The sequence below is a fragment of the Neofelis nebulosa genome, chromosome 2 (assembly GCF_028018385.1).
Source record: "Neofelis nebulosa isolate mNeoNeb1 chromosome 2, mNeoNeb1.pri, whole genome shotgun sequence".
NCBI lineage: Eukaryota > Metazoa > Chordata > Mammalia > Carnivora > Felidae > Neofelis > Neofelis nebulosa.
This window is the reverse complement of record NC_080783.1, coordinates 75,662,524-75,687,320: the sequence shown is the minus strand read 5'-3', so window position 1 is coordinate 75,687,320 and position 24,797 is coordinate 75,662,524. Positions and strand designations below refer to the sequence as shown.

The window sequence follows — 24,797 nt, the reverse complement described above, 5'->3', positions numbered from 1 at the left end:
GTCTAGGATTTTTTTTTTTTTTTTTTAATTTGCAAGTCTAATGGTGCACAGACATAGTAAAACTGATCGCGTTTTGAATCCTGTTCTGTTCTGTGGGATATAAACTCTCAAAGATGATGAACTTAACTTTCAGTTCTCTGTTCACAGGTGCCAATCTCTTGACAAAAACTATGTGTTTGCTATCAAAATTCTGGAGGAATTTCATCTTTTTACAGTGTAGATGAAAATTTGCTTATAAATTTTAAAAAAGTCCACTTCCCCATAGATGATCATGATTAAATATCAGAAATAACAATATCAGAGTAATATTAAATATTTTCCCAGTTCCACTAGGATAAGAATTTTTTGTTTGGGAGCTGTGGTTAGAATTCTACTGGACAAAAGGAAGTTTGTTTTGTATCTTGGAATCCTGGACTCTCCTTTCTTCTGGATTCAGTGGCTGAATTAGGCATCCGATCTTGAATCAAATTAATTGGCCTATCCTGTCTTTAGACCAGGGTCGGCAAACTTCTATGTGTACGGGGGCCAGACTGGTGAGATAAAAGCATGAAATCAGTGAGTGGGAGCCCTGGACTAATAAGAACACACAATCCCTGCCCGAGGGCAGCAGCTGCTGTGCAGTTTTGGCAGCTTTATCTCAGAAATCCTCATTTATGTATAAAATATAGGAACTTTTAAATATTGGATGTGTAATACATGTTTTTAAGAAAGCAGTGTGCTGAGCAAAGAAATGCATTAGCATGACTTCTGGTTTTAGCACGTGCCGTTCTCACTTCGTTTCCTGGCATTGTAATCCAACTAATGCCCATTAGCCATTCTTGACTTGATGTAGCTATGATTTCCAGAAAACCTTCTCGGGTCTGGATTAGTCATGCCTCCTGTGGCTCTTGTAGCCTCTTCTCTACTTAACTCTGCCTGTTCAGCAATATTATGATTGCCTCTTTACCTTTTTGTTTGGCCTCCATTCTATAGAATCTCTGAAGACCTCTATTACATATTGACTGCATGAGTAAGTGGTGTGGCTGAGGTGTCCTGTGAGAGTTTTGGTCTCTCAGATAACTTAGGGCATGTTGCCATTCCGAGATTTCTCCTAGAATCTCTGAGTCAGTCTTTTAGTGGAGCTTATCCTCCAGATTCCTGCTCAAACAAATTGCCTTCGAAAGAGCTGGTCTGGGAAGATGTGGAGCACAAATACAGTAAAACCTTGGTTTTTGTTCTGTAAACACACTTGTAATCCAAAGCGCTTGTATATCAAAGTGAATTTCCCCATAAGAAATAATGGAAACTCAGATGATTCGTTGCACAACCCAAAAATATTCATATAAAAATGATTACAGTACTGGAATATAATACAAAATAATAAAATACAAAATATAAAGAAAAATGAACACAGTACCCTATACTTACCTTTGAAAACCTTCCTGGCTGGCGTGAGGGGGACGAGAGAGGAGGGTTATTGTGTAGGATGACTTTCATGTCACTAACGGTATTAATAAACTCTTGTCATACACTGTATTTAATGTAACTGGCAATAAGGTAGCCAAGGAAAGGGTCTATATCTGCAGGCAGCCTGACCTAGAATGAAGCAAAGCATTCCTAAGCTACTCGTGTATGGAAAAGCAAAGGACTGTCCCTAGGTGTTTTGAAGTGACAAAAAATATGCTAGTGACAGTTGTGGGCATCTTCCAGCGTTCTGAAAAATCACTGATTTCTGCCAAACATTGCACAGCCTGAGACCCAGACTCTGAGCATGGGAGACAATCACCTACAATCCCACAGAGGCGGGGGGAGAGAGAGAGAGAGAGGGAGAGAGAGAAAGAACCATTGGCTCGGTTGTGATCATGTGACATTCGGAGGCATGTGCTACTCGTATCGCAAGTTAAAATGTATTAGAAATGTTTGCTTATCAAGTTAAAAATGTATTAGAAATGTTTGCTTATCTTGTGGAACACTCTCAGAACAAGGTCTTTGCAGTCCAAGGTTTTACTGTACCTCTGTTCTTAAAGGGTGTTGTGACTTACCACTGCTGTTTTATTCTGGCTGCTTTTCTCTTCTTTGTTTCCCCTCAGTCAAGATATTCTAGAGAAGGTGGAGTGCAGATGTGTTTTTGAGACTCAACGCCATGTGAAGCCATATGAGTCTTTCTCTTGTCATAATTATGACAAGTAGGGCCTTAGGCTGTGTTTACTGCCTCTGAAATAAACTTGGTGCTTCACTTCTCAGTTGCAACACTTCCCAGCTTTTATGGGAAAAAAAAAAATCAGCAAAAATAAAATGTTGCTTTAAATGTAGTGTCAGAAATTAAAGAAATTCCCCTCAATAGTGCTGTATCTTTAAAAAAAAATGTTTTTGGAAGAACTCTTCAGGAACACATCCACGAAAAAATCATACCATAAAACCAAAAACTTCCTGCATTTGGCAACTGGTGGTATCTCATCCTATTACAACTAATAAGTCTGTTTATTTTTTTTTTTCTCACATTATATGCTGTCAATGTGGTGTAGCAATATAAAACTTGGTCTGTGGGCACACTGCGGGGGCTGGTTCCCAGCCCTTCTGTATACGAGCTGTGTTAATCCTGGGCCGATGACTTAACTTTTCTTTGTCTAGTTACTTCTGTAAAATGGCCATCACAAGAGTACTTAACTCATAGGGTTAATAGAGGATTAAATGAGTAGAAAAAGGCAAAACGCTTATAATAGTGCCTGACACAAATACTATATACATACTCACTTTTTCTTTAATTGAAGAATAATTGACATACAGTATGATATCATTTTCAGGTGTACAACATAGTGATTCAGTATTTATATACATTACAAAATAATCACCACAGTAAGTCTAGTTATCATCCATCACCATACAAAGTTGTTACAAATTATTGACTATATTCCCTATGCTGTACGTTACATCCCTGTGTCTTATTTATTTGATAACTGGAAGATTGTACTTCTTAATCCCCTTCACCTCTTTTTGCCCATATCTCCTACACCCCTCCCCTCTGGCAACCATCAGTTTTTTCTCTGTATCTAGGAGTCTTTTTTCTGTTTTGTTTGTTCATTTGTTTTGTTTTTTAGATTCCACATGTAAGTGATGTCCTATATAGTACTTGTCTTTGACTTATTTCTCTTACTATGATATTCTCTGTTTTATCATAAATGGCAAGATTTTATCTTTTCTATGGCTGAGTTATATATATATATATATATATATATATATATGTAATCGAATGTATAATGTATGTAATGGAATATTATGTATATATTACATATATGAAATATATGTAATGTAATATTACATATGTATGTGTAATGAAATATATAACATATATGTAATATGATATTACATATATATGCACACACATGCAATACATCTTCTTTATCCATTCAATGAATGTTTTCATTTTCTTCAGATGGATACCCAGAAGTGGAAATTGCTGTATCATGTGATATTCCTATTTTTAATTTTTTGAGGAACCTCTTTACTGTTTTCCATAGTGGCTGCACTAATTTACGTTCCCACCAGCAGTGTATGAGGGTTCCCTTTCCCCACATCCTTGCCAACAGTTGTTATTTCTTGTCTTTTTTTGATACTAGGCATTCTGACAGGTATCGTGATATCTCATTGTGGTTTTGATTTACATTTCCCTGATGGTTAGTGATGTTGAGCATCTTCTCATGTGTCTGTTGGCTATGTACATGTCTACTTACTTTTTTTGAAAGTCAAATTTATTGAGATATTGTTTGGGGCATAACTTACATTATGCAGTATAATTCACCCTTTATAATATACACTTCTAATAGTTTTGGCAAGCACATAGAATCATATAACCACAACATTTCCAACCTCAAAACTTCTGTCATGCTCTTTGTAGTCGGTGTATCACTCCACCAGCCCCACACCCTGACAGTCACTGAACTATTTTCTGACCCTATCCTTTTGCTTTTACAGAAGGTCATGTAAATGGAATCATGTCAGCTGTAGACTTCTGAGTCTAACTTCTTTCAGTTACACAGGGATGGGAAGACTCTCCTGTAAAGGCCCAGGTAGTCAATGTTTCAGGTCTGCAGGCCATACCGTCTCTGTTTCAACTTCTCTACTTTGCTACTGTAGTCATGGACTATACACGAGTGATTGGGTGTGGCTGGGTTCCAGTAAAACTTTGTTTATTAAAACAGATGGCAGACACGTTTGGGTGGAAAACCGTGATCTGCCGACTCCTAACTAGCAGAATGCATTTGAGATTAATGTTGTTAGGTCTATCAGTAGTTTGTTCTTTTGACTGGCAGTTATTACTCATTGCATAGACATGTCGCAATTAGTTTAGCCATTCACCAGTTGTGATAAAGGCACTGTACGCATTCGCTGCAGGTTTTTGTGCGAACACAGACTTTGATTTCTCTTGAGTAATTACCTAGGAGAGGATTGCTGGGTTGTATGGTAAGTGTGTGTTTACTTTTACGAGAAACTCAAGTTACCCAAAATGGCTGTCTCATTTTCTATTTCCTCCAGCAATATAAGAGAGTTCCAGTCATGTTGTACATTCACCTGCACTTGGTATTGTCCACTTTTTTCCTTTTTTTGGTTAAATTCAACCTACTTTAAGAGACTGTGAAGAATCTTAGAAACTATAAGCTGCTTACATATAACCTAAATGAAATTGGAAGCTCTTGAAGGCTTTTAATGTCATGGAAATGACATTATTTGGGCTTTAAAATGACTACACCAGCTGCAGTATGGAGACTGACTTGGAAGCCTTGGTGAGTATGTGAAGACCTGTGGGAGGATATCATATTAGTATAGAGGAAATGGAAGATACCTTGACTTGAAAAGTGGTAGTGAAGGGGCACCTGGGTGGCTCAGTCGGTTAATTGTCCTACTCTGACTCAGGTCATGATCTCACGATTCGTGAATTCGAGCCCCACATCAGCTGTCTGCTGTCAAACCCTCTGTCTCCCTCTCTCTCTGATGCTCCCTGCTTGCTCTCTCTTTCTCTCTCTCCCTCTCACACACACACAAATAAATAAACATTAAAAAAAGAAAAAAGGGGTACCTGGGTGGCTCAGTCGGTTGAGTGTCCGACTTCGGCTCAGGTCATGATCTCATGGTCTGTGAGTTCGAGCCCTGCGTCGGGCTCTGTGCTGACAGCTCAGAGCCTGGAGCCTGGTTCAGATTCTGTGTCTCCCTCTCCCTCTGACCCTCCCCTGCTCATGCTCTGTCTCTGTGTCAAAAATAAATAAAAACATTAAAAAAACTTAAAAAAAAAAAAAGAAGAAGAAGAAAAGTGGAAGTGAAGATGAAGTGACTGGGGCTGAGAATTTTTTTAGGAGGCGAAAGTGACAGTACTCAGTGATTGATCAAAAACGGGACTGAAGAGAGTGGCACAAACAACTAGATGCAAAATGGTTCCTTCTGATGAACACTGACAGGAAAGAGGGTTTGGGGAGATAAAATCATCAGTTCAAACTTGAGATATATGTGAGGCATCCAAATGGAGGTACCAAATAGGTAGTTTGATATCTGGGTTCTGGGATAGGGGAGTATAATTGGAAGTCATATGACTGTATGGAGGCAGAAGAAATTCTCTAGAGATTCTCTAGAGAAAGGCCTAAGGGGAACGTCAGTATGTAATGTTAGGGAGTACAGGGACCTCCAGAGGAAACTAGGAGAGAGTGGTTGAGGGAGGCTGGAGAGAGAGCTCAGTTCAGTTCGTTGTCTCCCAGTGAACAGAAAATTGTGTGCCGAGGTGACAGCTAACACGAGGGATAAAATGTGCTCACTGGATTTCACAGCAAAGTGGACATGAGTCAGTCTTTGGTGGTGGTGGTATGTGTGTGAAAATGCAGATTAGAATGAATTGAGCAGTTGGCTGAGAGAGTAGGAGGTGAGGCGGTAGAAAAAGTAAGGGTATACAGGTCTTTCCAGAATTTTTAGGGTGGTAAAAGCATATGTAAGAAACGGGTTTTTTTGTTTTTTTGTTTTTTGTTTTGTTTTTTTTTAACTTTTAAGGTGAGGCGGGATAGAGCCTACTGGGGGGAAGGATGAGACAAGGGACAAAATGGAGCAACAGTGCAGTTCGAGGAGCGCAAAGGCCACAAAACAGATGGAGTGCCCATCAGAGCTGGCCTGCTTGCTGAGGAAATTCAGTTGAGTTTAATATTCCTAGTTATGACTTGTTGGCAGAGTAAACAGGGGGCTCCTAGTATTACCAAGTTCTAATGACTTATATCATGATATATAGTCCTTAAATTTATTTCTCGAGTATTTCTATAAAACTTACCAAGCAGAAAATGTCAGGAATTTTTGTTGTTGTTGTTGTTGTTGATGTTTTTGATGTGTGAAAGTGCTCTGGCAGTTTAGTTACTTGTCAGTCTTACGTCCACGTCCTACCCATCTGCCATGGCCCAGTTGAATCCTCAAATGAAAGACCCTCCCTCCCTCATCAGGATGGTTATGGCCTGGTGCTTCTTTGCTTTACTTTGGCATTTGTTCTTTCTACATACTTTTATATATGTATATTGTGCATATATATATATATATATATATATATATATATATATATTCTTCTCTTTCTTCCTTTTTCTTGCTCTTCTCTTGTTCTTGTCTTTCTTCCTCCTTCTTTGATGATAGAAGGTAAAGCCCATGACAGAAAGATATTGTGTTCCCCACAGAGCCATAGCAGTTACATTTCTTTAGTTACCTTAAATGTATGTAAATGTGACATGGGGAAATGCCTTTTAGTAGGTAATAGGAGGAGTTATATAAAGGAGAGTAAGATTTTTGTGACTTGCATCTGAATTATAGCCTGAAAATTATCACACCTGGTTATAATCTTTTGTTTTCATGATACTTAGCAAAATATGTTTTGAAAGCTCCCTTTTATATGCCATTAAAGGATTAAATTATTTAATGACAGTAATAACAACAACCTTATGGTGGTACTTTATAGTTTACCAACTACGCTCATATCATTAATCCATTCAGACCGAGGACAACTCAGAGATACAGAGCTAGAGACATCACAGGAGTTTTATCCCATTCTACAAATGAAGAAACCAAGGCCCAGAGAGATAATGTGTCGAAAGTCACATACTGGTACACAAGAGTGCTAAGCCCTAAGCTAAGACCCTCTGACCCAGGTTTCCTTCAATCTACCCTGTGGCTTCTAGATTTATTTTTGTAGAAATCCAATCAGCCTGACAATAACTAAATTTAAGTTTAAGAAACAGCTTGGTTTATTTTATTTAAATGAATAAAAAAATCGTCTATCAGAACAATATCTTGGGTGGAATTAGGATCACCTTCTCTTGAACAAGCTCGGGCCTTGTGGTTCCGAGCTTCGTATGTGGTCCCTTCAGCAGAATCGGAAAGACATTGCCAGCATCACACTGATGCTGTGATTTAGAGGAAGGAAAAATACAAGTCACATACCTGTGGATAAATAACTGTTACAGCAGCACTGGTCAGCACTATTCATTATAGTGATCAAACCTAGTGTTCACATTTACTTATCTATTTTTCTAGGCTTTTCACTGTAACTTCTGGTAGCTACTTTTTTTTTTTAAGACCATCATTTTTTATTAAGGATAACAACGTTCATTCTAATGAAAGAAAAACTAGAAAAAGGGAAGGTCATTATCTTTCGCGGGGAGGTTAGAGCTGACACTAATTATTTTATTGTTAAAGCTTCCAAAAATTGAAATAGTGTATATTAAATATAGAATCTATAATTTTATATTAAAACATTTTAAGGGGAAACCTCTGACTAAAATCCTTAAAAAATATTATTTCCATTGGCCGTAGCTGATTATTTAAAAATTTTTTAACACTTATTCATTTTTAAGAGACAGAGACAGAGCATAAGTCGGGGAGGAGCAGATTGAGAGGGGGACACAGAATCTGAAGCAGGCTCCAGGCTCTGAGCTGTCAGCACAGGGACCGATGCGGGATTGAACTCATGGACTGCAAGATCATGACCTGTGCCGAAGTCGGATGCTTAACCGACTGAGTCAGCCAGGCACCCCAGCCATAGCTGATTATTTAAACATGACAACAACTTCTATTAAATAGATTCGTTTTTAATTACAGTGACCTAAACTCATAGACGTCCAAGCTCTAGAATTTATTTTTGTCAGAGGAATCAAGGAATAAAGAACATATACTTTTAAGAAATTGCAGAAGGGCATAAAGTGCTTTTTTCCTCCTCCTTTCAACACTTTTAAATGTTATCTGAATGAATTATTGCTACGGGATAAAACATTTCCTTATGTTCTTCTATAAATTATCTTAGACTAGGTATTTGGGAATTGTTGTACAGTGTGGGGAATAGTTGAACTTGGCTCGTTATAAAACCAAAACAAGCAGTTGAGATATTGAGTCTGGAATCAGGTGTTCCATGCCTAAGTAGTGGGGACTTATTTAAAAAAATACCACCTTGGGGCGCCTGGGTGGCCCAGTCGGTTAAGCATCCGACTTCCGCTCAGGTCATGATCTCACCGTTCGTCGGTTCGAGCTCCACATCTGGCTCTGTGCTGACAGCTCAGAGCCTGGAGCCTGCTTTGGATTCTGTAATTCCCCCTCTCTCTGCCCCTCCTCCGCTTGCACTCTGTCTCTCTCTGTCTCTCAAAAATGAATAAAAGTTGAAAAAATTAAAAAAAAAAAATACCGCCTGGATTTTAAGGACTTTTCTATAAGGCAGTTGGTCCTGTAACTCTACGTGGACTGTGGACTATGGTCTTGCTTTGGTATTGCTTGTCTCCATTACAAATCTCTTCTTTTAGTATACCGTGGGGTGTATTATATTGGCTTTGCACATGAACTGACAGTGGGCTGTGGACTTTTACACCAGGTGAACCTGGCCTATGTGCAAGCTGCGGAGTGCGTTTCAGAACCTGTTAACAGGGAGCCTCCCTCCCGAGAAGCTCAGCTACTGAGTTTGCAAAACACAGCGGAATTTGATATCCTCGTCATCGGAGGTGGAGCAACGGGATGTGGCTGTGCCCTGGATGCTGTCACCAGAGGTGAGTCCCACCGCGGATGGGTATATTACAGGTAAAGGTTTCATCTGCCTCCACTCCCCCCTCCCCCCCCACAGGCAAGCCTGCGGCACGCACTGCATGCTAATAAAGTCCCATTTCTGCTGTACTTCCTGATTTTCCATCCTTTGTGAGGCACCTTCGTATTTTTTGAATATAGGCACTTGCACAATTTGAAAATTAAACATAGCTTGTGCTTTACACGTAAATGAATTTCTTTAAAAAGAAGACTTTAAGTTCCTTTGAATTCATTAATTTGATGTTCTGGCTATTTCTTTCTAATCACGTAAAGTAAATACATTTTAATGAAATAAAAATATTCGTATATCATCCGAAATCACATGTATGTCAGTGAAGGATAGAAAAGATTTATTAAAATGAGTTAATCTATTAAAATAATTCTTCTTATTCTTGTATCTCTTAAAAGTGTTTCTTCCAGTGAAATATGGACTTCAGTTTGGGAAACTCGAGTTTATGTGACTTTATGATGGAAAAGACTGTTGCTAACCTGTAGTTCTCTTAGGTATCTTCTTGGTCAGCATTAGGAAAGACATGATGAAATGTTCTTTAAAATGGAAGCATGGGGTGCCTGGGTGGCTCATTCATTGGTTAAGCATCTGACTCTTGATTTCGGCTCAGGTCATGATCTCACGGTTGGTGAGATCGAGCCCCGTGTCAGGCCCTGCACTGATAGCATGGAGCCCACTTGGGATTCTCCCTCTCTCTCTGCCCCTCCCCTGCTAGTGTGCATGCACAGGCTCTCTCTCTCTCTCAAACTAAATAAAGAAACTTAAAAAAAAAAATGGAAACATAACATATAAAGAGTGAAATTTTAGTATGGAACACCAATGCTGTTCCATATGATATATTTAATAAAATAATTTGATTTTTGCCTGTGGGTATTATTAGTGCGGAGTTTTGGGTCACAGAAATCTGGGCACATATCCTGGCTCAGCAGCTTTATCAGATGTATTTATATATGTGACTACACACATGCATTTACTTGGGCAAATTCCTTCATTTCTGGAGGGTTCCTTGTCTTCCAAATAAGGAAAAAATACCTTCTTTGAATGATTGTTGGGAGCATTAAATGTGTAATCATGAAGATGACTTAAAATAGTGCTTGTCACACAAAATAGAAGCTCAATAAATTATAGGTAGTATTTATAGCTGCCATCGTCATCATCATCATCATTTTAAGCAGGCTCCACATCCAACGTGGGGATTGAATTCATGACCTGAGATTAAGAGTTGCATGCTCTACCCACCGAGCCATCCAGGCACCCCTATAGCTGCCCTTATTAACATGGAGGCAAAAGACTTTAGAACCAGTTCTCCTGGAGAAAGTTCTTTGTGGTATCCTTAGATGTATCCAATTGGGCTGGGCACTGCTGCAAGGAATTTTGAGTCTGGATTATTTTAGTTACTGTGTAAGGCTCAATATTTATTGCAGTTTCGTACTCGATGGTAACAATTTATTACATGGAATAATTCTTCTCAGCTTAAGTTACTGCCATAGCCATCTTAGACTTAGTTACCTTTCATACCTGGTGGAATTTACTCTTACGTGTATGGTATTCATTCTACTTAATGGCTGAAGAATTCATCCCAAAGATAGTCTAGTTAATTATTTTTTAGGTTTCAAGTTTTTTGTTTGTTGTTGTTTTACTTTATTTTTCTATTTAAAGTAAAACCGTTTGAGTCAAATACTGACCAAGCTCTGAGAATAAAAAGATTCATATGCCGTGGTTTTGTCCTCCAGGAGCATATGATTTGTTAGTATTTGCTGAACAGTTAACATTTTCTCTTTGGGCAGGGAAGGATATTTGGTGGTGATCTGGACATTAACTGGTGCATTAGCAGATGACGTGGGTAATGGTGATGATGGTGATGATGGTGAGGAGGAGGATTTTGAGAAGAGAAGGATCCCTAGAGCCTGAATGTTGACCAGATTTTAAATTTTTGTAGTTAGTAGCAGCTAAGAATTACTGTCTTTAAAAACAATTGAATATCTTATTATATGTATATGAAATTTTGTATCTGTGGAACATTCCTCCACTAAGGTGGAGAAACCTTAGTTTGTATTTCTTTTATTATGCTGGTAGCCGTTGGGGGGTAGGATTTATAATTAAACTGTATAGACATCCTGAAGTTAATCTGTATTTATCCTTTTACTACAATTCCTGATCATATCAGTAGCCCTCTGAAGTGTGAAGTAATCATGGGCATTTGGTTAATGAATTGTGCATTGTTGCTGTTCATTCATGGAATTTGCTCTTTTATTATATTTGATGCTTCACTTAACAACAAATTTTGCTTTCTCTGCATTTGATATGTTTTTACCAAATTATTCCTGATTGTATCCATTAATCTTTAGTCACATTTGACAAAAATAAATTACTGTGATCTTTTAAAGTTACAAGTAATAATTAGATTTTTCAGGACATCAAAGTTTTGGGGAACCAATGGATGTTAAAGGGCTTGTATAGAAATGTTTGCACAAGCTTTTTGATAAAACACTGTGCCCAAATGCAATTTTGGTAATGGATAAAAGACTATAGAAGGCAGAGAAGAAGTCATGAAGTCTTCCTAATGAACATTTATTTGCATTCTTACCCTCTGCATTTTCTGGGGAATCGATTTTCAGTTGTTGCATTTGGGAATACGATTTTATAAACATAATATGCACAGTTCTTGTCACGTTCTGCTGTCGGTCTCTAGGAGCAATAGAAATCGCTTCTCTGTTTAACACCGAGTCTAGTGTCTGGGCAGGTGAAGGCCCTCTGCCCCCAGAGAGAGCTGGAACCAGAAGAATCTTATAAATAGAAACACTCCTTCGGGTTTTTCAAGGTTTTTTTTTTTTCCCCCCAGTTCTTTTTGTTCTTTTATGTGACTTTACCTACATGTATCAGGGATCACCTAGTACATTTCTGGTTTAAAATCGAATTTATAAAGTTAGCCTTTATGGCTTTTTTTTTTTTTTTTTAACGTTTATTTATTTTGGAGACAGAGAGAGACAGAGCATGAACGGGGGAGGGTCAGAGAGAGGGAGACACAGAATCTGAAACAGGCTCCAGGCTCTGAACTGTCAGCACAGAGCCCGACGTGGGGCTCAAACTCACGGACTGCGAGATCATGACCTGAGCCAAAGTCGGCCGCTTAACCGACTGAGCCACCCAGGCGCCCCTAGCCTTTATGGCTTTTAATTAAAATTCCAGAGAAGGCTGCCTCTTGCTGAAGGGAAACATTAATTGTAGTTCTCTTTTTCAGAACTGTGTATTTACTTTTAGTTTACAAATGGTATCTGGCTGGTAGTTCCTGAATTCTCACTACGGTTCTTGCACGTCTAGTGCAGGATAGCCCTGTGATTAAGGACACAGGTTATGCAATTACCATGAAGTGGGATCAAGTTCTTGGCTTCATCACTTGCTAGCTTCTTGAGCTTTGACAAGTGTCTCAACCTTATAGAGAGCCTCAAGGTTCTCAGACATTAATGAAAGACACCAGTAACACTTTTCCGTACAAGTAAAGGTTTGTGAAAGGGAGGAAGTGTGTGCGTTGTAGAGAAAGTACAGAAGAGGCAGGGCCTGGGAAGACAGTGCATTCTGGGAATTACACGTCGGCCACCCTCACCCCTTTCTTCTTCTACCCCCTTCTACTGCCACGAGGGAAGAGGAAATCCTATTTTAGGACAGTAGATTTGTGACCTATGGAAGTTTGCCGTTTCCTGAACACTACTGGTTGGACCAGATTGCACATTCCTACTAAAATTTGTTGGTAATTTAGTGTAATTTTAATTAATGTACCAATTTTCTTTGACAGGAGTTGGGGGCGGGACTTGAAAAACTGGGCTAAAGTTTGTCTGGAAAAATAAGCCTATGAGATTCACCAGATTAATTCTGAAAAAAGAATAATGATAAAGGATTAGAGATCTATCAGATATTAAAGTGTATTATAAAGCTACTTTAATTAAAATAGTTTGCCAAAGGGCTAGAGAAATAAGTGGAACGAAGAGCCTAGAAATAGATCTAAATACATAAAATTTAGAATATGATAAGGGCAGAATTTCAAATCTGTCATTATTGGTTATTTAATAAGTGGTGTGAGAGTATCCACTTCCCCTGATTTTTATACATATTTAAATATATATATGTATTTATGTATATACACGCATACATATATATGCACACATATACATATATGTATATATATATTCTATTTGTCATATTCTATGTGGGCCAAGGATTTAACAATAAAATGCCATAAAACTATTAGAAGAAAATATATGTAAATATTTTAAAAAATGGCGTAAGAAAGGTATTTTTAAGCAGGACACCAAAAAGGCCATTTTCCTTTTGGAAAATCTTGCTAAATCTGATTTCATAAAAATTAAAATTTATCTATGGCAAAAATCTAAAGAACACATGTGAGTTTGGGAAAATATAACCTATGAGACAGAGTTTGTTTCATATTGTGTTGAACTTTTCCATATCCTTTTGCTCTAGTATGCCTATAATAAACACCATGTATCTGGATTCTTTTAGTTTTTTTTTTTTTTTTAAGGTTTATTTACATAATCTCTACACCCAAAATGGGACTCTAACTCAGAACCCCAAGATCAGGAGTCACATGCTTTTCTGAATGAGCCAGCCAGGCACCCCTGGATTTTTTTTTTTTTTTTTTTTTTAATGCTTAATAGGTAGAATCTACCTTTATTTTTTATTAAGGTTTTAATTTTAATTCCTGTTAGAATCTATCTTTAACCAGGTGAATTTAGTCCATTGAAAGAGTCTATCTATTTAAGCATAGAGAAAAAAGTGGAATTTGATTCAGTTCCATTTACTGGGATACCATGTGCATTTATTTTGTATTTTTTACTTACATTTTTTAACTTTGCTTCTTTTCCTCCCTTCCTTTCCTTCATATTAAATCATTCTGGTATCGCTGTGTGTTTCTGCACCTTAAACTGTATACATAAAGTCGTTTCTACCCTCGAGTCCCATCAGAGAGACTTTTCCCAGGGCCCTGTAGAGGCTCCTGCTCTGTGCTGATGCTGGACGCCCTGCAGACCAACTGCTGAGCCAGCTGGGGGTGCTTTGGCTTGGGTGATGCTCTCTGCCTCTGACTTCCTGCCTCCCAGATAACTCCCTGCAGGTAGTCCACAGCCCCGGGCAGTGGTCACCGGAAGCCTCTCCACCGCTCTTCATAATGGATAAAGCCCTTCTTCAGTTCTCAGCATTCAGCTGGTTCGTCTGGCTTCCTTAACCTCTCCCTGCAAGGGAAACCTGTATTCCTCTTGCCCTTCAGGAACTGAAATCTGGGTGGCCTTTTCCTGTTTCTAGACCCAGAGCCCAGCAAGGCAGGGGCTTTTGGCCTAACTACTCTGCTCTGAGTTTCTGTTATATTTCTGATCCATAGTGTGTGTGTTTATTTTTGAGTCAACCACATTCTTTAAAAATACATAGAGAGAAATTATTTTTGCTGTATTTAGAGAAGAGGAGGAGTTCAAAGCTGAACTCATAATGCCATATTGATTAAAATTTTACTTACAGCAGTTTATAACAGCAAAAACCTGAGGTCTGGTTTAATAAATTGGGTACATTCAGTTATCCAAGAAGTTTATAAGTATTTACAGAGAAGATGGCTAATATGTATCATAAATTGGAAAACAAGTTGTGAAGAATGAGTTTGTTAATTGTATTTGTGTTTAAAGCAAAAAGATACATAGCTTGTATACTTTCATAAGCATAGAAAGTTTCTGGTAGTATGGATGGGACATTTTTATAGTTAACACTGGTTACATCTGGATTGTGTAACTAGGAAGCCATTGGTATATTAGTTTCTCTTTTCATCCCTCTAAATTGTTTGGCTATACCTCCTCTCTCTCTTTTTTTTTTAAAAACTTTTTTTTAATGTTTATTTATTTTTGAGAGAGAGAGAGAGAGAGAGACAGAACATGAGTCGGGGAGGGGCAGAGAGAGAGAGGGAGACACAGAATCCGAAGCAGGCTCCAGGCTCTGAGCTGTCAGCACAGAGCCCGACGCGGGGCTTGAACTCACGGACCGTGAGATCATGACCTGAGCTGAAGTCGGACGTTCAACCGACTGAGCCACCCAGGTGCCCGTATACCTCCTCTCTTTGAACATTGGAGGTTTTTATAATAAAAAAGTAAAAAGAAGAAGCAACCAGGCAATTCCCATATTCCCTCATAACTGTATTATTCTGATTAATGTTACGGGGCGCCTGGGTGGCTCAGTCGGTTGAGCTTCCGACTTCGGCCCAGGTCACGATCTCACCGTCTGTGAGTTCGAGCCCCGTGTCGGTCTTTGTGCTGACAGCTCAGAGCCTGGAGCCTACTTCGGATTCTGTGTCTCCTTCTCTCTCTAACCCTCCCCCACTCATGCACTGTCTCTCTCTGTCTCATTTTTGTGACTTTTTTGTCACAATGCATTTTTGTGACTCTACAATCTGTGTGTACTTAAGGAACACACATGTTATCCCCATTAATAGTTTATGTTTCCTGATGTAAAAATAGCAATAGGTATTAAATAATCAATCCAATATTCTATAATTCTGTAAAATGCTAACGTTCGTTGTTGGAAAAAAAACTAGGCCAAAAGCATAGTATTCAGACTATGAGGATTAAGAAGTCAGGATTACTTTGTAGCTGTAGAGGGGAGTGTTATTTATTTATTTTTTTTTGAAAATTGATCCTTCATATGAAATGTTCAGCCTTTGGGATAGTCCTTTGTCTTATTAGTGGCATTGGCTTTCTGAAGTCCAGAGGTAAATGCCCAAAGCTTTTCTAAAGAAAGAGAAACTTTCCTTTCCTTAAATGACATCCTTTTATCCTTCGTGGGGCATGTGGCTTTAATACATATGCTCTGGTACTAATGTACAGATGTCTAAATTTTTTGACCGGTGTGTTGTGTTGGTGCTTCTCCTATGCATTTCACAGGGATTAATCTCTCCTTTCTATTTAAAAATATCTAAATAATGCCATATCTGAAAATTTATTCTAATGAAATAATTAAAAATGCAGAGTTTAAATGAAAATATGTTGCAGTACTATCTGTGATAATGTAGGTATAAAATAACCCAAATGTTCAAAAATAGGGAATTGGATATAAATCATCATAAATATTTAATGTAATACTATTCATACATTAAAAATGAAACGATAGAAAAATACATATTGACATGAAGAGATGTTTACAATAAATAACATTGAATGAAAAAAATGGAATATGTCCTATTTTTGTAAAAATGTACATATGTGATTATAGACATGCATAGAAAATGTGAACGTTTAAATGTTCACAAATGTCAACTGTGGTTATCTCTAAGCCGTGCGATTACAGGAGAGTTTTATTTTGTTCTCTTTACTTCTCCGCATTTATTATACTGAGCATGTTTTCATGCATAATAAGATAATCAGTAAAAGGTATTAAAATATACTTCTGTTCTATATCATGTTGTGAAAGTTAAATGTCGCACCATTCTTCCCCTTAGAAGGTAATTACTCCTCTGTTCATCCAACTGTCTTGAGCCACAGATTGGTTTAGCTAGAAGTGGTTGGTAGCTAGACATTCTCACTCAGGTCGGAAAAGACAAAGCTGTAAAGAGCCTTCTTTAGTTCAAGTCCCCTGCCCCGCGTCCCCTGTAATTTGAACTTGCTCAGGGATGGGCTGAAGATGACAGAAAGGCAGATTTCAGTTGCCTTTATTCTTCCACTGTGGCTAATCTTGTTAGTCCACCTAAGATTCTCAGAGTAATTTCATCCCAAATAATAATACTTCACCACTGTCATGAAATCCCTGTGAATATGTATTAAAAGCAATCAATGTTAAAACAAAAAAGAAAATAACAGTACCACTCGTAAGTGTTCTGGTTTATCTCCTCAGGGATAGAGCTCACTGCTGTCCATAACAAGTAACTGCCAAAAAGAAAACAAACAAACAAACAAAAAACAAAGACTATTTTCATAAAACCTTGAACTAGTTTAGTTGAATTACTGTAAATGCACAGAGAGGTCTGCCCTCCATCGCGCTGGCATGTGGGGAGGTCATTCTTTCTTCTACTTGGAGGAAAGATCTTCCCGAGCTCCTCAAATCCGCAGCCAGCAGTAGATTGAAGCGTGGGTATATTATTCTGGATGTCCTTCAAACTTAATTATCTTACCTGAGAACACTAAATGTTAGCATTGAGTATCACTTAAAAATACTGTTCGTTCACCTTAAGAAAGCACAAAAGTACTCTCTTTTCACTTCCTTGCTTTAACGTATGAGAAAACTAAGCCCTTAAAAGTTCAGATCCATAATTTTTGTGGGGAGGAAAATTTTGGAGTTCTGAGAGGTGCACAGAAAGGAACATATTAGGTAACAGGACTGTGTAAGCCTGTAAGGCTTTTTGAAATTCCATGATCTTTGCTGTAGTCAGTTAGTCAGTTAAAAATATATTTATGGGAAGCTGTTAGAACTTCTAATAATCTCTTGAGTTTGCATCAGTTTCCTCCTCCCTCATTCCATTGTTCTCATCCCACAAAAATGAGAAAACATTTAGTGTATAATAGCAGTTGAAAATCTAAAATTTTTTTTTTCTTTTTTTCCAAATATCTGAGGGTTTGTATGTGTGTATGTGGTTCTGAAAACTTTTGGTAATACTTTTAGGTTACATGGTGCTTTAATACATCAATATAGCTGGAACTTTAGGGGTTAAATTTTTCTGGGATTTTTTTTTTTTTTTTTTTTTTTTTTTTTTTTTTTTTTTTTTTTTGCTCTGGAAGAAGCTGTATCATTTCACTCCAGAAATTCTGGTGGGTTGATGGTATGACACTAGAAATAATAGGACAAGCAAAACAGCCTGGTTTGACAGAGAAGCCCGTTTTAACTTTTGTTGGTATTCACTAGGGTTTCTCACATAAATACATGTGAATAACTTTTTTAAAATGTCCAATACTTGCAAAAGCAGTTTTGAGGCTTTAAAGTGTTAGCTCTCACTTACATATCCTGAAATATCCTCCTGAGATGGCTTGCTAATTCCTAGAGTAGCTTCCCTGCCTCACACTCTGTCAGTTTGGGAAAGAAAAAAAAAAAAAAAAAAAAAAAAATCCAGCCTGATGACACAAGCCCATAAAATTCTCTCTTCACATCGCTCTCTGCTACCATTTCTGCCTTGTGAGGCTGGTCTCTTCATTGCCCTGCTCCTCCTCTATGACACATGTCCCCTAAGCGGTCTACCTCCAGTTCTTCTCCCCCTCCAGACCGACCCTCCACCCCCACAGAGAGATCTTTCTAGAACATTAATCTGATAGCTTAGCTTCAAACACTTTGATGGTTCCCCTGATAGATAGGACAATACTATTTCTCAAAAGACTATCTGAGAATTTCTGGAAAAAAAAATTAACTATTATTCTTTTTTTATGATAAGAAAAAAAGAATCAACCAGCATGCTTTTCCTCAAAATGGATAATTTGTAACTGAGTACAGCCATCCGGTTCATTGTTCTGTGGCATTGATGCCAAATCTAGTACCTTCTAACAAAGCATTTGCTTCTCAAACCAATACGTGACTTGAAGCCATGTTCTCAGAGGCATTTTCCTTTTGAGGAGACTCAGATAATACTTTGCTTGTGAGAAAGAGTGGCCCAGAGGACAGAGTCCAAATCCCCAGTGTGGACGAAAGGCCCTTTTACTATTCCTGCCTTTTACTGTTCCTCCTGCTGGATCTTCTTCCTGTTGTCCACAGCCCCTGAGTGACAAGCAGCCTCAAACTTAGGGGGTCATCTCAATCGCTTGCCTTTCTCTGGCTTAGGCCATTTCTCGCCATTGATAATTCCCTCTCCTCTACCCATGTACTGTAAACTTGGATTTTCCTGAAGACCCCAGTCCCAGGGACAATTAAAAACTTACACTGAGGCTACAGTTATTATACACACAGGGAATCGTGCCATCAATGAGCTACCCCAAAATTTAGTGGCTTAAAGCAATATTTGCTATCACACAATTTCAGTGGGTCAGGGATCTGGGGGTGTGCCTTCACCTGAGTTCTCTGGCTCTGTGTCTCAAAAAGGTTGCAGTCCTTCCTAGCAACTCATGTAGTTGTTGGCATGATTCGGTTCCTCCCTGGCTGTTGGACTGAGGCCTCGATTTCTTGTGACCTGTTGCCGGCGGGGGGCTCCTTTCGTATGTGGTCTCAAAACATGACGGCCTGTTTCATCCTAGTTAGCCAGAGAGGGGAAGAGAGAGCGTGGGCAAGAGAGAGAACAGAAATTACAGTCTTTTGTAACCTAATCACAGAAGTGGTATGCCATTATTGCTGCATTTTTCTTCGCTAGAAGCAAGGCACCGGGTCCAGCCCACACTCCAGGGCATTCCATGCTAGGAAGTGGGGATTCCTGTGGACTGTCTATGATGTCCTCTCCCACAGTCTACAGGATACTTTTGGGCACGCCCAGGTGGGAAGCATGGCTGATGGGAAGGTTCCCTCTGTATTATGTCCCTGTGTGCCATGGTGTGGGCATCTTGGTGTCATGACTGGGATTCCAAGGTTAAATGGGAGAGATAGTGTAAAGAATCTGGCTCTTAAATGCCATTTAAAAGTGAACTCCCTTGGGGCGCCTGGGTGGCTCAGTCGGTTGAGCGTCCGATCTCGCGGTTCATGAGTTCCAGCCCCGCGTTGGGCTCTGTGCTGACAGCTTAGAGCCTGGAGCCTGTTTCGGATTCTGTGTCTCCCTCTCTCTCTCTGACCCTCCCCCGTTCATGCTCTGTCTCTGTCTCAAAAATAAATAAACGTTAAAAAAAAAAAAAAAAAGTGAACTCCCTCATCTAATCTTCAGTTGAAGGAAAAAACGGTCTATTTTAGTGCTGGAAGAAGATCTCTCCGTTGGACTTACTAAGGAAAGGTGAAAAATCTCACCAAGGGAGAGCATTCTTAAGAGATTACAAATGTAATCTTGACTATGCAGTTTTAGGTTTATGTCCCGATTTTAACTTCTAACCCAGAGTAAGATAAGACTCCTCTGTATTTTCAAATCTAGCACCTGTAAAACTGCTACACTTTACTTACCTGTCTCTGGGCTGGGAGCTGCTTGACAGCTTGGTCCATGCCTAATTCATTTCATTTTTTAAAAATGTTTGTTTATTTATTTTGAGAGAGAGAGAGAGAGAGAGAGAGAGAGAAGGAGCAGGGGAACGGCAGAGAGAGGGAGACAGAATCCCAAGCAGGCTCCACACTGTTAGCACAGAGCCCGATGTGGGGCTCAAAGTCACGAACCATGAGATCGTGACCTGAACTTAAATCAAGAGTCAGATGCTTAACCTACTGAGCCAGCCAGGTGCCCCCACACCTAATTATTTCTAATGCCAACACTTCACCTGGCACTTAGGATCTCAGCATTCTTTTAAAACGCATGTACTAACTTGATCTATTTTTCTGTTGTTGTTTTTTAATACATCCAGTACTGAATTTACTAAGCATATTGGATAGAGTTTCCATGGTTGAGAAGCTGACAGATCTTTGTCTGGCATAATGCTTCACAAAGATGAAGTCTGTAATCTCTATTAATTTCTGTGTTATTTTGCTAGTTAGTTAGAACACTAGCAGTTTTGCCCTTGAATCAAAGTTCTCTACTTTCCCTCTGTGGTTTCCAAATATTTTGTCCTTTTGAGTCAAGGGAATTGCCCTGATTTTATGATGACATTTGGGTAAGATATTTAAACTGTTAAAAGTTATAAAAACGACCCTTTGGTATTAAATGTAATAAATGGCTCTGAATTGAATACATGCACAGATTCTCTTATCTGAGCTTCGTGAGCCCACACTGCTCTATTACACATTCTCATTGTAATTGAATTCTGTGACATTCTTTCAACTCCTAAGAGTATGCCAGGCCAGGAGAACTCCTCATGGCTTGGTGCTAATGTTTACTTTGGGCCTTTTGAAGTGTGGGGGTTTCATCTCTACCTGTATATGGCACCTGTAGTACTGTTGGTCTTACCCAATCTGGAAGAAGCAGGGGAGTCTCTGTAAGAAAAGAAAAGAAAAGAAAAGAAAAGAAAAGAAAAGAAAAGAAAAGAAAAGAAAAGAAAAGAAAAGAAAAGAAAAGAAAAGAAAAGAAAAGAAAAGAAAAGAAAAGAAAGAAAAGAAAAGAAAAGAAAAGAAAAGAAAAGAAAAGAAAAGAAAAGAAAAGCTAGTTTCATCCCTCAGATATTTATCACAACCCTCAAAGAAAGGGGCAGAGACATGACTTCTAGAACCCAACCTATCTTTGCTCAGCCTCACCTTTACCAAGAATATTGTCTTTTCTTTCCTCATGGATACTCTGCCCTGGGTATATTTGTCCTGGGTGTATTTGTATTTTTCTTTGTAATTCCATAATACTGTGCTCGCATGTCTTAGACCATAAATCCCTCAAGGCCAGAGGTTATTCTCTTCCCTCCTTTTCTCTTTTGATACCTTTGGTCTCTTTTCTCATTTTATACCCACTCGAACAGCATTCCAGAAATAGTAGCCAACACATAAGAGGTCTGGTCTAGACTTATGCATGATGTGTTAGAGTAGAGTGGAGATGACGGGCTGGAACATGTGAAAGGCTTGGAGTGAGGCATGAAGATGAGTTCCTCAAGGCTTCCAAACAGCACTGCCTTAACTCCACGTGGGTCAGGATGGGTGCCTGGCTCTCCTCTGACCCTCTCAGTGCCCCAGAGTATGTTGCTGCCATGAAATTGTATCGTCATATTTTCTAGTTGTGATTCCTTCACAGTTTAATATGCTTCTAGTTCTGGTTTGACTTTTCCCCCAGGACGAGGCTAAAATCTCTTCATTATAATATAGACAGTGTACTGCACTTTGAATACAAATTTATCCATGTTCAGAGTAATTTTTCTTGTGATTGTCTCTACCCTGGAGAAGTGCCTTTAATGAATTACATACAAATTGTGTAATTTAAGAAGTTAATTTGGTTTTCTGGTTACACAGGACTAAAAACAGCCCTTGTAGAAAGAGATGATTTCTCATCAGGGACCAGCAGCAGAAGCACTAAATTGATCCATGGTGGTGTGAGATATCTTCAGAAGGCTATCATGAAGTTGGATATTGAGCAGGTAATTGTGTATGCTGGTTGTTAAACAAAAAATTGCGACTATGCTTTTTTCTACCCAATTAAATCAGGGTGTTTTTGTTGTTGTTGTTGTTGTTTTTTTATGGCTTTTAACATTTCTTCCTGTTGGAAATACCTATTTAGTGTGTATTCTGCTGGAGTATCTTTCAGGAGGGGTGTGTCATTTCTTTCCTGCAGCATCATGTTTATGGGTGATCAGGGGCTTTTTCTACACAGGCATGTCAAAATAGCAGATTTACAAAATCACTTTTGGATATGTTGCCTCTTAACAATTGCGATTGTTTCTTTGTTCTTTCATTTGTTTGTTTTGCCAATGGCTACCAAATTGCTACTTTCTGGGCAGTGTTGTAATACAGGAGTGTTCAACTGATCCTCTTAACTGTAATTGCAATCACACACTCGTATTGTCACTGACATATTCCTAAGGAGAAGATGTTCTGAGTCATGCTTTTCTTATGTCACACTTTATTGTGTCCAGTCTGCCACCATTTGAAAACTGCCAAGGCAGTGTGGAAGATGACATTTCCCAGAGGGGTAAAAAAAAAAAAAATCGGCTGAACTCCCTATCTGCTTCTGGTACATGAAAAACAGAGCAGTGCTAACTTGACATTGTCAGTTTTGAATGTGTCCTCTTTTCTTACGTGTCTCTTCGGCATCATGATGGATGCAAAGAAAAGAGCATAAGACTTAGAATCAGATGACTTGTGATGTGTTCCAGATTATTTATTCCATTTCTATGAGCCTCAGTTTTCTCATTTTTAAGTTAGTGTTATAGTAATGATAATGCTAGCTCTTTAGAGACGCATAACGAGGACGAAAGGAGTAAAGACAAATGCTTTTCTGTAATCTGTGAAATACTGTGCAACTCCTAAGTATTATCTCTGCTTGTGTTAGTGGAGGCAGGAAGGGAATATTTAGCATGAATTTGAACAATCTGTTATTTCTTACATGGGGAAATATTATAGAGGACTGAGAAAGCGGACAATACAGAGAATGCAAGATAAATTGTTACAATAATCTTGTAACTCAAGTCGGGAAAATATCTTACACCTGGGAACTCTGACAGCATGTTTTTCTCCTATGCAAATACAGTTAAGGTTTCTAAAAAATCTTTCAGGTTGACAGCATGATGTATTATTAGAACTTTGATTAGGAGGGAGCGATCCTCACTCAGAGGTAGAGAGGTTTCTGTGTATCAATCAGTTGGCAGGGTGTCTATTTGCCATTTGAAAATATTATGATCTGTTACTGCCAAACTAATTTTCTCTGTTTTGCTTTTCAGTACAGGATGGTAAAAGAAGCCCTTCACGAGCGTGCCAACCTACTAGAAATTGCTCCCCATTTATCAGCTCCGTTGCCTATAATGCTTCCTGTTTACAAGTAAGCCTTTTGATATCACCTATATACTATTTGCTTAATTGAGGTCAATAGAAGAACACAGTTTTAATGGAAATAGTTCCTCAGTGTGTATTTCTTAATGTACTTTTAATTGGTCCTAATCTTTAATCCTTTTCAGACATCTGCCTTTGTTGTGTTTAAAAGTGTGGCTTTTCCTAAATTGCCCCTTTCTGACCCAACTCTAAGGGCTAGATCTTGAAGGCCAAGGCGGTTGTCCTCTATATTTATAATTAGTATTTCTTACCCCAGTTTACTGAGAGTCTAAAGACGAGCGACTGCGTTTGTACCAGGGAACAGAAGAGGGTCATTTGCACACTAAAATGCACAGCTAAAAAGTACCTTGCTGCAAAATCTGAACCTAATATGTACCAACTCCAAGCCTAAACCGTTTTGGCTCATTTTAAATTTCCAAGTTAGCCAAAACCGAAGTTTGGTTCAGAGGTGTCGGATGGTAAGCTATAAAACCCAATTTTCCTGATTTTGTTAGAGCTGGTCCATTAAGTCACCTTAAATTGGAATATAGGTAATATGAGACAGTGGATTATGTAACTGCTAGCCACATGAGGGTTGGGGTGCCTAGAAACAGATTTTATCATTTTCATCCATATTTTGTCATAGATTGCTTAGGACATCTCAAGCCAGCGATTCTCTCCCCTGGTTGCACATTAGAGTCACCCAGACCCCCAACTCTCGTCTCTAGACCCGTGAGGCCCCGGTATCTGTATGTATGTTTATGTTTATGTTATGTTTATGAGGCCCAGGTATCTGTATGTATGTTTATGTTCATGAGAATTCTCCCCAGAGAATTCTCATCTGCAGCCAGGTTGAGAAGCACTGCCTTAGGGATGATTCATTTAGAGTCTCACTGATTCATTTTCTTATATAATTCAGCTTGGTTGGTGTCAAAAACAGTTTTGTAGTTCCTCCTGTTTCCTTTGCAGCAAATACACCTCTAGATATACTTTGCTTTTCTTAAATGCAAAGTATATTGTAACTTACACTGACATTCTAGAATGTTCTACCCTGTGTCTCAAGAAACCTTTCCCCCTATTTATGCCGTAGGTGGTGGCAGCTACCTTATTACTGGGTAGGAATCAAGCTGTATGATCTGGTTGCAGGAAGCAATTGCCTGAAAAGCAGTTATGTCCTCAGCAAATCGAGAGCCCTTGAACATTTCCCAATGCTCCAGAAGGACAAACTGGTAGGAGCAATTGTCTATTATGACGGTATGTGATTTTTCTTTTT

The 24,797-nt window shown here is 38.7% G+C and overlaps 1 protein-coding gene across 5 annotated transcripts in view; it reads left to right on the top strand.

Annotated features, from left to right (window-relative positions):
* GPD2 (glycerol-3-phosphate dehydrogenase 2) overlaps nt 1-24,797 on the top strand; it is a 220,100-nt gene that overhangs the window by 127,816 nt on the left and 67,487 nt on the right. For all 5 annotated transcript variants that reach the window (XR_009257520.1, XM_058715227.1, XM_058715226.1 and 2 more), the window contains exons 3-6: nt 8,849-9,020; nt 22,013-22,137; nt 23,437-23,534; nt 24,615-24,778. Coding sequence is in view for 4 of the 5 variants with exons in the window: in XM_058715227.1 (XP_058571210.1) it covers nt 8,849-9,020; nt 22,013-22,137; nt 23,437-23,534; nt 24,615-24,778 (559 nt within the window). In the remaining variant the exon portion in view is untranslated. The remainder of the gene's footprint in view (nt 1-8,848; nt 9,021-22,012; nt 22,138-23,436; nt 23,535-24,614; nt 24,779-24,797) is intronic.